General features: G+C 36.7%; 1 protein-coding gene across 6 annotated transcripts in view; it reads left to right on the top strand.

Moving 5' to 3' along the window:
- Positions 1-13003, top strand: part of PDE1A (phosphodiesterase 1A) — a 188492-nt gene that overhangs the window by 108274 nt on the left and 67215 nt on the right. The window contains exon 1 of one of the 6 annotated variants that reach the window (XM_063162267.1): positions 6350-6517. The exons of the other annotated variants lie outside the window; for them this stretch is intronic. Coding sequence (XP_063018337.1) covers positions 6462-6517 — 56 coding nt within the window. The 5' untranslated portion in view covers positions 6350-6461. Of the gene's footprint in view, positions 1-6349; positions 6518-13003 lie in introns of those variants that run through there. 6 annotated transcript variants of the gene reach the window in all.

The following is a 13003-nucleotide window of genomic DNA, read 5'->3' as shown; positions in this document are numbered from 1 at the left end:
TGTGTATCAGAGACAAATTTAGAAAAGATGAAACAAATTTAGGATATGTGTCATTTAATGATACTGGAGTATGTATCTCATCCTGTGGGAGAACTTTGGAAACATTACACAATTATTCTCATGTGGTTTGAGCAAAAGAAAATGTTATGCATTATTGTGTTTTTGAGCATAAGACTTCTAAATGATTTGTGGATGAAGAAAACCCCATTATTCTTGCTTATTTTAAAAGCAAAAACCAGTCACTTTGGTAACAAATAGCAGCACTGAGTTTCACAGTTAAAGGTCACTTGGAAACAAGGATGTTTTCCAAATGGGCTTCCAATGAGCCCAGATTTCATAAATGTAATTTGAATTTTACAATATTGAAGAGTTACCATTAGTTCCACAAATTTGTCAAGAACTGAAGCACAACCTCATGATCATTTTGAACAGATGCAACTGAAAATCAAGAATTTTTTGATCTGACTGATTATGGGTTTTGACACTCTAGAATCCTCTTTCTTTAATTTAAGATTTAGATAAAATAATGAAGGTATTTTTCTTTACAGTGGGAGATTGACTTCATAGATTTATGACAGATTCTCCAATATTAGGAATATATTGGATAGAAATATACCATAGTGTCTGATGTGATTATTGTCATGTACTTTTGCTATTCTTCAAATTTCCTCATTTAATACTCAAATGTTGAGTGTTAAATTTGCCTTACCTGGGCTACTAGTACTTCTGCACTTTGAAAAAATAATTAAAAAAAAAAAAGAGGAAAGTCAAAATAAAAATGACAGGTTTAAAGCTTGCAAGATTTGCAAGTTGATGCACTTTTTCTGTTTACTAATCTTTGATTTAATTGGGAGAAATCTGCATTAAGCAGCACCATAGCATGTAGCAGCAAACATGAAATGATTGCTTTAATCGAGTACCTTACTGAAAACTTCAACTTTTTTTTCCTTTTTTTTTATAACTGATATTAATATTGTAGTTTGTTAAACAAATCAGTTATTTACCTGCAAATATGCATCCATTGTGTTGTAAGAGTTGCAATATGACCTCATTTTATCATTTACCTATGCAGCAAGGAAAGAGGAGAGGTAAAATATGTAACTTTCCAAAGTAATGGAATGTTTGCATTTTAAAATGACTCAGGGCGTTTTAAGTGGTCTCTTTATTCCCATTTAACCATCTCATAGATTTGGAGCAATAAACTCATCTGAAACCATTATCTGTGGTTTTTGAGCTAGACAGTCTTATGACTGTGTTAAATAAAACAGAATTCAGCAGAATGATGAATGCAAACATCAGGACTGGAACCTGTAGGAAAAGCCTTGACCTTGGTTTAACAGCTAGGTTTGGCCAGGCAGGTAGTTTTCAGTCACTGTGGAGCCTTGAGGCTGGAGATTTGGGCAATGGAACTAATCCCTGCTGGATTTTCAGCGTGCAGGAGAATCACCAGGCACAGAGTGGCAGGAATTAGCCTGGGAGCCAAGAGAATCTTGTCCTGTTTCCCATGACCCCTGGTACCTGTCTTCTCATGTTCCTCAGGATCCCTATTTGTAGAACAGAGATAAAATTTGGTGTGTAAGTCTCAGCTTGTTTATAAAATGTCACAATATCCTTGGATAGAAAGTGCTGTGAAAATGTAATCTATTTTACTAAATACATCCCCACATTACCAGGCTCTTTTGCTTTGTCTTAACGTTTTAGCCCAGCTAATTTTTATGCAAATAAAACATGATAGCAAAAACAAAGAAGTTAATTCACAAGATGTTAAGTACATTGTCATAAATTGTCATAATGATGGAAATTCCTGTGTCTCTGACAAACAGCTTTATATGTAAGTTTGCTCCTAGCTTTGAGTGCATGCCTTGGGATTGAAACACATTTAGTGGATAGATTTTTATTTTTAAATTTTCAGCAATTAAAGGAAAACATGAGGAAAGCCTAGATAACCTACTGGTTGTATTTATTCAGCATAGAAACTCTTTATCATGTATTCATTATAAAATATGAAGAACCACTTATTACTGCCTTTATTTATGTGCATTGCTGTCTTTTGCTCAAGACTGAGTGGAGAAGTAAGGTAGATATAGAAGCTTGAAATTGCAGGAAGATAACAGAATCTCCTTCTTTACCCCAGAATAAGAAATTGGTAGAAATCCATTAAATTTATAATAGATTATTAATGGAGTCAGCTTTTCACATTACATTGACAATAAAGCAACCCTTTCCAAGGTGGCATATTTAGGATGAAGACAGAGTAGAATACACAGGTTATAAAAGAAATTCAAATAGCTTCTTTCTGTAGAGCTTTTAGCTTTTAGTTCTAAATGATAAAATGTGACAAATTACAGATTACTTCTAAATGTGTTACTTTCAAGCCATTTGATGTTTGATAGATTTGTATTTTTATGATTGTTTTCAACAAAATGGTTTCTTTTGCATAGCATATGTTTTCTTTGTGAGAATGGGCTTGCATTTTTTTTAATCCCCTCTTTTAAGTTGAAACTTACTTTTGATTTTGGAAAATTCAAAAATGAGATTTTATATTTTCCATAAAATTATCCACTATTTCTAAAAGTGCTAAGTAACCTAAAATCACCATATTTTTATCTCTGTTTTTCAAATGAAGATAAATACTTTCTAAATTAAAACTAAGCAAAAAGCAGGTTTTTGTCTTTCTCTTTGAAAGTCATCAGGTCAGATTCATAGTTTTAATGTCACAACCTCTCCTTGTTCAAACTGATGAAAAAGATGTGAAGACAAGAAGGCTAAAAAATTTCCCTTGCACTGAATGTCCTTGCTTAGTAACTACAAAACATGAATGTTAGGGTTATTTTTCCTTGTTCCTGACGTAATTTTTTGTATTTTACCTTCCTGTTACAAAATTCTTCTTGCTGGGGAATGTGCAGGGTATGACTGTCCCTGACCTGGGAGGGAATTCCTGTCAGGACTCATGAGACTTCAGCACTTCAAGGCCTTTGCAGCTGCCCTGTCTCAGCTGAATTGAAGATTTTCTGGGCAGCCCAACAGGCTCAGTCACAGTAAATGAGTAAATGCATCTTTCAGCAGAAAGTGTCAGTCAGGAGTGGCAGGGCAGTTAACAATTAAATGGTGCTGGTTTCTCCTGTGTCAGGAAACAGCTGGATGAGACTTCAATCTTTTCATGTTTTTCTTAGAAAATAGGAAAAGTCATGGGAACTTCCATACATTTTTAGTACTATTATGCTCCTCTGCTGATGCACCTATTCTTTTTCTTTCTATTTTTCTTTCTCTTTTTCAGGTACCTGTTATTATGACAAAATTTCAGTAATGCCAGTAGTATCTGGTACATATGCAAAGCTTTAATAACATGAATATGCCCTGGTGGGTGAGCCTGAATGAGCCCTTTGGTCTTATCTGACTAACAAATGACTTTTTAACCTCTAGAAAGACACTCAGGGATATATTGCTGTGGAGAATCTTTTCAGAGGTCACTGAGTGGTAAGATGGATTTGTACAGCCATTGGGAGTTTGGTGACAAGGCAGAATCACAAGTGAAAAGAGAATATCCTCATAACCTTTAGGTCTCCCTTTCAGCTGGCACTCAGTGACCTACAGCTCATGTGATGCACAGAGAAAGCATGTTGTTCCATGTTGTTTCTTATATTATCCCAAACATACAACCTTTTCCAAATTCAGTTTGACTATAGGGGCTAATAGCCAAATTTAGATAAAAACATTTGCTTGGAATAACTTTGGAACTTCTTAAAATTAGCATTATAGGGCACTGGGGTTTCTGGGAAGGTTTTATTTTAGGCTCCAGTGACGTGATATGGTGTGCTGTGCAATTCTACAGCAAAATAACTGGCATTATTTGAAAGGTTAGTAGTATTTTCCATTGTTCACAAATGAGGCTTCCTGATTTAGCAAATAGGGCTTCCTACCTTTGCAAAACTGCAAATATTCCAATTCCAGATTTGCACCAGAGCAAAGTGTTTGCAGAAGCACGAGCTGAACAATTTTGTCTCAGTGCTGTGACAGCTGTGTTCAGGTGTCTGCTGTGCAGCTGCCCCTGTGTGGGGCCAGGGCTCTTCTGTTGTCTTAGGTGGGTAAGAAATCTCAGAAAATCATTGGGATTTGAAAAGAGTTGAAACAGTTATTGACAGGCCAGCTTTTCTTCTCAGTTTTATAGGCTCTTAATATGTTTGGATAGTTTCCTCAAAAATAAAGCGAGTAGTCTTATTTTAGTAGAATAGATTGTATAAAAATAGAAGCATGTGTTTATTTATATTACTTTTATGATGACTTCTTAGGAGAAAACGTCTATATGGCAATAGTTGTGCCATAGGCCAGAACCAAGTCAAGTAACTTCTAGTAGCTGGATTCTCTCTAAAGCAGCCTAAGATGGTTGTATCTCACTTTTTACAGTGCTGAGTGAATGGAGGTAAAAGAACAGAATTGCCACCTTCTTTGATGAGTCTCAAAAACAGCTTTGTGTGAACATATAAAGCTGCTACATTAAACGCTTGCATAGATATCACAGATGTTTTCCACAGCCTGGACACATTTGTTTTCTAGTTTGTAGTGGATGAAATGAAATTGTGTTGACAAATGCTGTTTTCATTTAAAAAGGGGAGATACTAAGACTTTATGTATTGGGTTGTTGTATGCAATGGTACCTGTTCGTACCTGCATAATGATATTCATACCTGCATAATGATTTTCAGAAAATTGGGAAATGGGAAACTCATAAGCATTGCTGATCATCCCTTAAAGAATGGTACTTGTACCATGGTCATGGCAAAATAGCAGGGAGAATGTTGAGGTGGCTCTAAATTCTACATATAGAAAGATCTTAGGAAAGTTACTGCAACTGGTTTAGTAAGTTCCTCTTATTGGCCTGTGGTATAAAGTATCCTACAGAAATTATTGTCCGTAATTTTTTATAAATGGAACTGGAGCTAAGGAAAGCTAAGCCTGTGCCTCCTGACAGATAGACTTTTCAAATCCCTGTGGTCCTAGTTAAAATACGAATTCAGATGCAGTATCATTAAATCCAGGCAGAATTTTGGTAATTAGCCATTTAAATGAACATTCATTTGTTTTTCTGTCAGATGCTGATTCTTTTTCTCCAACTATGAGTGTTAGCTCAACATAAAAATACATGTCTCAAAGTCCAGTGTCCATGGTACTTACACAATTTGAACTCTCTAAAAATATTCTTGTTTTGCAAATTAAATGTTTTGGTCGTCACATAGACCTAAAAATTGTGGTTGTTCATGGTAAACCATTTTCCCATTATTTTAATATAGATTATGTTGATAAACTATCTTTTAAGACACTCTCATTTTATGTAGCTTTTTATTATTAGCTCATTTCTGAAAACTGGCTTTGAGATAACCATCACATTTAAACAAGTTTGTCCTTTAGTTCCTTTTCTGCCCTCACGTGAAAGTAGATGGGTATTATTTGGAAGGATTTTAAGGTCAAATGAACAAGAGAAGGAGAGGTGAAAGGCTGAATTCCAGCTTTGTGTGTGATAAGCAGTGATGTCAGCCGTGTTGGAGGGGTCAGGTACCATCTCACACAGCTGACTGTGGAAAGAAATCTCAGCTGGTCTCTCCCCAGGGAACCACAGTATGTGTCCCTCCTTTTGGAAGGGAGAGGGAAGCAGCTGGGAAGATTCAGCACTGGGAGACAGGAAAGAGGAGGTGGGAGCTGTTACACTGGAGCACTCACATGTTCCCTGGGTAACCTGGTAGTCAGACCTAGTAACTAATAAACTGGATACAAAATAGAGCCCAAGATCAGAGAACGGAGATGATTTGACAAAATGAAAACATTGCCATAGATTTTCTCTCATTGGTTTGGTTCCCATTTATGTTATGGCCAGTATGTTATTTGCCCAGCAGTGGAGATGGACTAAATCTCTGCTCCTTTAGTACCGTTCTGGTGGTGTAAAAATGTCTGTGGTGTTAAGAATGTATGCTGCTTTCCTATTCAGATTACTTAGGCATCACACTTAACTGAGAAGTGGAGTAAAACCTGGGCATGGTGGAAGTGGTGAAAAGTCCTATAAATCAGGTTATAATCAGTCACAGAAGGTGAGGAACTGTACAAAAAAGGGGTAACTGTGCTCCTGACATGTCAGAAGACTGCAGTATCTATGTGCTTGCTCTGTCTGTGGCTTTCTCTCTTTTTCTGTTCTCCTCACGACACATGTACGAGACCAGGCTTTTTATGTCATACTGCAGCAGTAGCACCATCCCACACACTCTCTGTCTCTGAGAAGTGTAACCCTTCTCTCGCTTGTCTTCAAGTAGATTTCAGTGATTTCTGAACTGAGTATCTTCTGCCTGAAGGAGTGTGTCTGCTTACCTGTACAGAGCTGACAGCCTAGGCTTGCATCAGTGGCTCAGATACAGTATCTAGTGCCATTTGAGACACCCAGGGGTGCCTGAGACATCCGCCCAGGGCTGGCAGATATGACCCAGGACCAGCAGGACACCTGCGCTCTTCTGGAGCAGCAGCTGGCGACCAGGTGAGGTACCCCAGGGCATCTCCACTGCAGCAAGATGCCTGTCTTAGGGAACTGATTTGAGCCTCCTGTTTCTGGGCATGCTGTATGATAAGTGTATAAAATGACTAATTAAGCTCCTGGTTTGGTTTCTTTTTTTTGTTCTGAGGCCAAGTTGCACAAATCTGTAATTACATCGTCTTCCTCTGGCTGCTAATGGAACTGCTTGTACACGTAATTGCTGACTGCTGTGGGTAAAATGTACAGAGCTGAGCTCTCCCTCTCTGGGTGCTCTGCCTAGGCAGCTGCTCCTCTTGACAGGAACTTTTATAAATGACAGACCATTCCAAATTTGTCTTGTTCACAATATTACGGAAACAAAGCCACACAACTTCTTAAGCTGATAACTAAAAATGAGCATGTGTATTTTTGCACAGAAGGCTTTGCACTTCAGGGATTGTAAAATCTTCTGTCAATTCTGGCAGCATACAGTTTGAAAGAAGCAAAAGACTAGATTATACAGCATCTCTTTCTGAGACCAGATTTATGTTTTGTGTGCCAGAACTACATTAAGCAAATCCTCTTCTTCCTTCTAAAGGAGCTACCCAGCTTGTAGCTCTCAAGAATTTTCTTTTTTCAGGGATAAACATTACTTTGAAAACTTTTCCATGCACCTGGGTGGTGACCAAAGACAACAAATAATGGAACAGGAAACCATAATTCAATTCTTTACTATATAGAAAGCCTTTCAGATGACCTAACCAGCTTTTTAAAGAGATTGATTTGATTTTTTGGCTGCTGGAAATGGAAAATCTGTCTCTTTTATTGTATTGTGTGTGCATTTAATCAGTTTGTAATCGTCTCCTTAGTTCTGTGCCTACACTGCTTTTCTTTCTAGTTCAGAGAACAAGACAGAAAACCAGGCTAGAGTATTCCCAGTGAGATGGCTTTTGAACATACAAAAGTTGCAGACTGAACTGGTGGCATGGCTTTAGATGCTGAGGATTTAGAGCAAAATCAGTATAAGAGGGACCTTTCTATTGTTCCTTAAGCATTTCCTGGCTTGAGAAGTGTATTGGTAGCAGTTGTGGTATATAATAGCTTTATTATGAATGCTTCTCCCCCCCCCCCCCCCCCCCCATATCTACAGTTAATTATCTATTTTGTTAATACTTTTTCAAGTCTCATTTAAGGTTTTGTTATAACATAACACCAAGAACTGAAATGTGTGCCAACCCTCAAACCTGAAGACAGACTGGACTGCCCTTTAGGATGGCTCCTTTCCTTTGACCTCACTTGAGAAATCACACAGGCAGCAAAGTGATTTCTGGCACTGTTTGTTAGGTCATGGGAGGAAGCCAATTCCTCCAGTACACCAGGTATAGGCAATGCCTTAAAGAAAAGGCATTAAAAGAAAATTTTAGATTTACTGTGGCAGTGGGTTTTATTCTTTCTTGGTGGTGTGGTTTGGTTTTGGTTTTATCCCAGATATTTCCATCTTTGTGAGCTCTGCAGCTGGTGCCAATGGCCAGCCCTCTGTATCAATAGACAGGTTAATGTTCAATGGAGCTTTTGGCTTCATGCCAGTTGTGATTCTTTAAGCAATTTAACACAGTGTTTCTTCCTTTCTGATATTTATAGATAGATATTTTCAATTGATGTGTGCCTCTCTGGAGAGAAATAACTGAACTGAAATTTTCTGTCATTCTATCAAAATTGACTGAAAAAAGCAGGAACAAAAATCTACACTCTGCCTTCAGGAACATTTACAATTTCTACATAGTAGATGCATTATGGTCCAGTTCTCCAGAACCTTTACCTTTTTTAACACATCCAATAATCCTATCTAGAATATTTGCTTTTTAAACATACATTGGTAATATAGGCAAAATATTTGCTAAATATAATAATTAATATTTATTGTATATCTGTGAAAGAAGTATCAAATGCAGAAATCTGAATGTGTTGGGTTGAGCAGATCTTTAGATCAGGTACTTTTGTACAAGACAAAAGTCTCCAGCACAAGACATCTGTCCTGAGATGGCAATTTTGTGTCCTGTGTAGTTGGCTCCATAGAGTCAAATGCAGCATTAAGATTAAACTTTGAAGGAGATAATGATTCTTTTCTCTTAGATATTGAACTAGCTGAGGTATTATAGTTGTAATGCATATATGTTCTTTCATAAATAGCTCTTTTTTAGGTGGTCTGAGCTTAAAAAATATGGAATTTGTAATCCTTTTTTGGAGCTGAAAACATGTTCATAGTGGTTTAAAATAATGTTAATAGGAATTTATTACTTAGCTGTAAGAGGAAATTTAATTTCATTAAAAGAAATATAAATGGGAACTTTCTATGTTAATTTCCTTTTCAATTCTTACATATATGATTTCTGTTCCTCCTTCTCTGTCAGTGCTTTACTACCTGCTACTCTCTGAAAAGATGGGTAAATTGCCTTAATTATGTGTATGAAGAAAGTACAGAATTGTGAATTCATATGCTTATTTTCATAGCTGGACACCCTGGCTCTTATTCCATTCTGGTGTCCTGGTCTGAGAGTCCATGGGGCAGATTACCAGGGAACTGGGAACAGACTGGGGGCTGTTGTTGGGCTGCTGAGAGTTCTCCTGATAAAGCAGATATTCAGGAATTGGCTGATCTGTATTACGTCAGCTGAGCAGAGGTCTCTGCACTCAGTGATGCAGCGCAACAGAACAGTCCTTATCAGATGGTCCTTATCAGATGATCCACGTGAGAATCAGCTGCTTAAGGCATAAAGTGGTTCTTGTGTCATATACCACTCTGAACATTCAGAAGAAAAGTAAAGTGACTGCAAAAGGCTTCCACTTTCTGTGCTCTGCTGATAAGTTTTTTTGGCAATATACATGCTTAGTTTCCATAAGGAAATGCTAATTGCTCAAACCCAGAAGCTTTTCTGATACTGTACATTTTTCAGTGAAATTTTGCTTGAGAAAAACATCCATTCTCATCCTAGCCTACTTGATGATATCTATATTATTTGGAAATAGCTTTTTTGTTTTCTTCCAGGGATTTATTGAAAGGTTGCAAAACTTTTGTGCTTTTGTTTTCTGTATTAAGTTATATGAATGCCTGTAGCCCTAATTGTAAACATAAATGTCAAATACTACAATTGTGTCAAATCTGAATGTGGAATGGAACAGGTAACTTTAGGAGAACCACTGTAACGTTAGTACAAAATTAGACATTCTCATTTTAAATTTTAGAAGGACAGCAAAATCCAGTAGCTAAATAAAAGTAGTCCTGTTCTATAGGAGGCTGCTTTAAATGTTCTTACAGATCACATAATTACATTGTGTAATCCAACAGTAGAATAACTGCTGAGACTTTTTGTTATTGTTAGAGAAAACACAACACCATTAATCCATCTTACAGCAGTGTTTATATTTTTAATAATTATGAGCTGCTAGTCAAATGTAATGACAGGTCTACCAAATAGAAAATCCATAAGCATAATGAATAGGATTATCATGATATTTTTATCTCATCTTCTTTTTAAAATTCAAAATGTCTAAAAGGTCTGAAAATTCTCTTAAATTACTTTTGTGGAGCTTCTATAATCTTATTTGTAAAAGAAAAGATTCCAAGTTCATTCACCGATGTAGGTCTGCAAAATACTGTTTAAAGATTTTTCTGTTTAAATAAGATTTAGGAGACAGTATGTTTTGGAAAAGTGCCACACTTGTACAAATGTGGGATTGGGAAGTGCTGACAAGATTCAGAAAGGCAACTCAAAACCAACCTTATTTATCACAAGAAGACATTCGAGCAAATCTAAAGAAAAAGTAATTATAATTTCCAAAGCAGATCTAGGCCTAACATGTATTAAATTTACACTGTTATAAAAGATGCTACTGAAAAACACAGTGAGGCTTAAGGTAGCATTTATCCCACCACCAATGAATGGAAAATTTGATTGCTTTATGAGACACATAAAACTGATAGTTTAAGACATGTTTTTTTAAACCTTCTGCTAGGAGATATCTGTTGGAGTTAAATGGTGCATGCATTAAAAGATTAAAAAATCAAATAATTATTTTGTTAAAGATTATGTGTTTTCCTCTAAGGACATTTCATGTAATTTCAAAATCATTCTGGCATGTACCAAATGTAGAACTTGGAGCTTGTAAGAGGCTCTCCAGCATTTCAACAGAAACAAACTATCCTGATCAAATAGGTTCTTGGGAGGTAACAAGACTGGGGTGAGGAAAAGGAAGGTTCTTCCCAATGAAGTTTAGTGCTAAGTCACAAGTTCCAAGAGTCTGGATGTGTAGATGTGGGTATAGTAAGAGACAGTTTGGTGCTTGTGTTGTTTGAGGAATACTTGTGTAATGAATCCCTCCTCTGTGTGTGGGAGAGCTGTTGTGTCTTGCAAGTCCCAGAGTCCTGCCTTACTGGCACCAGTCACTTGGCTCAGCTGCTTTAGGTATTTTCAGGAGTGAAATGCTTCTGAAGAGCACTGCAAATTAGTTTGGTGCATTTGAAGCACGAACTGTGTGTCACTGGTGACAACAGTAAAATATCCCTCATGAACTGTTAATCCATGCATCTTTATCATATGCATGAGGTATTAATGAATTCTCTCTCTGATGACTCTTACCTGTCTTCATAACTGAAGTTGTTAGTGGCTTTGTAATGAAACTTTTATATATAAAAAAAGTGCAGGTACTCTTCACTTAGAAAACATAATTTTGTTTTTTCATGCCATTATACCAAAATGTGATCGAAAGCACACATGCTTGTGTGAACTAATTGAACTCCTCTGTGCGCTGTGAGTTTCATGCCACCTAAAATGCTGACCTGTAATGCCTAACAGAAAAACCTGTATCATTGCTAGAGCTGGACTCAGCAGACTGATCTGTAGCAAGCTGCCCTGCCTAGTGATCTGACTGCTATATACTTTCAAGGGTGATCCTTTCATATTTTAGATAAATATGGGAAAAAAATTGATCTTAAAAACTTAAAGTGAAGATGTGTATTAATAAAATTCCTCACTGTGGGAGCTATACAGCTCTGTGTAGGATATTTTGTAGTTGAAAGGCAAGGTGAATGAAAATGCCAACTTAGTGATGTTGCTCTTCAGTTCACCACTTTGGCATGACTGTGTGAGTGCAGAGTTGAATGACAAGAAAAAATCTCAGCCAGACACCAAGAAATGAAAATAGAAAAGGTCAGGCTCAGTTTAGAGCAAAAGGAACACAAGTGAGGAAGGCCTATAGGGGCAAAGTCAGTATTTCCCGTGCCTGGCCCCAGGATTAAAAGGAATGCTAAAGAGGTTAAGGAGGTTTTCATGACTGGAACATGAAAATGCAGAGTGTGCATCCATGAGTCCTGGCAGGAACATGTGGAGAGAAGAGGGAACTGCCTATGCCCCATCAGAGCTGGAGGCAGCTGGGAAGGAATGAAAAGATGAATGGCAAAGCAAATGAAGATACAGATTTTGTTGCTCTAATCTTTGAACTTGTATTTATGTGTCATTAGGATAAATGGAACAATGATCATTGGCATTTACCTCCTATTTAAAAAATGTCCATCTCTTAACATCTTTCATAGGCTTCAGAAGAAAAGGGACTGTAAGTGCACGGTGCAGTTAGACTTGTGAGGTTGGTGTAATTAATGAAAAAGAATCACAGGCTGGATTTTTAGCCTGAAATCGTTAGGACAGTCTGGTTTGTAGTCAGAGGGGATAAATCACTAGGGTACAAGTCAGAAATCTACCTCATAAAGGAATGATTTGCATGATTAAATTGTATGTTGTCATACTTGGGGGCTAACGTCATGTGTAATCAAATATGTATCTGCATGTCAAGCTATGCTGCCTCTGAAATTAATTAATGTCATTTCTGTAAGCATGTTTGGGGTGGAGGTGCCAAGATCTCTTTATTCAATATATCAGAATCTAGCAGAGTCCTGGTGCAGAAAGTAAGAGCAGAAATTAATTGAATCTTATTTTGATTAATCCTCCTTAAGAGTTATTGTAATTTCTGAGATAATTTTGATAATTTAACTGTAAGAATATTTTAGTCTGCTCTTTTTTGTCCTTTTAATGGTGCTCCAATTTGAATTTTATTAAGGATAATCCAGAAAAGAGTCTGAGATTAACTATTCTGGATTAAAATTTAAACTAAGTACCATGATATGACATCAAAATAATAGTCATTCAATAATGAATGAAAATCTTAAGAGTAGACAACAGTTATTTTATGGCAAAGCATATTTTAAATACTCCCTGGATTAACTTCACATTAAATCTGATTCACCACAATACAAATATCTTTCCTTAATACCTGATTTAGGATATACTGGGGGAAAAATTATTACGTTGTTTTTTACTTACATTTCTTCTCCATGTGAAATACTAACATGTATCCAACAGTAGAATAAAGATTTTCAGATATAGGCTGATGTATGCAGAGTTAGGATCACATTTGTCAGACAGCAAATTGCAAAGATTAAGAAAACTGAAGATTAAT

Source organism: Melospiza melodia, chromosome 8 (assembly GCF_035770615.1).
Source record: "Melospiza melodia melodia isolate bMelMel2 chromosome 8, bMelMel2.pri, whole genome shotgun sequence".
NCBI classification, from domain to species: domain Eukaryota; kingdom Metazoa; phylum Chordata; class Aves; order Passeriformes; family Passerellidae; genus Melospiza; species Melospiza melodia.
This window is presented reverse-complemented; position numbering and strand designations above follow the sequence as displayed.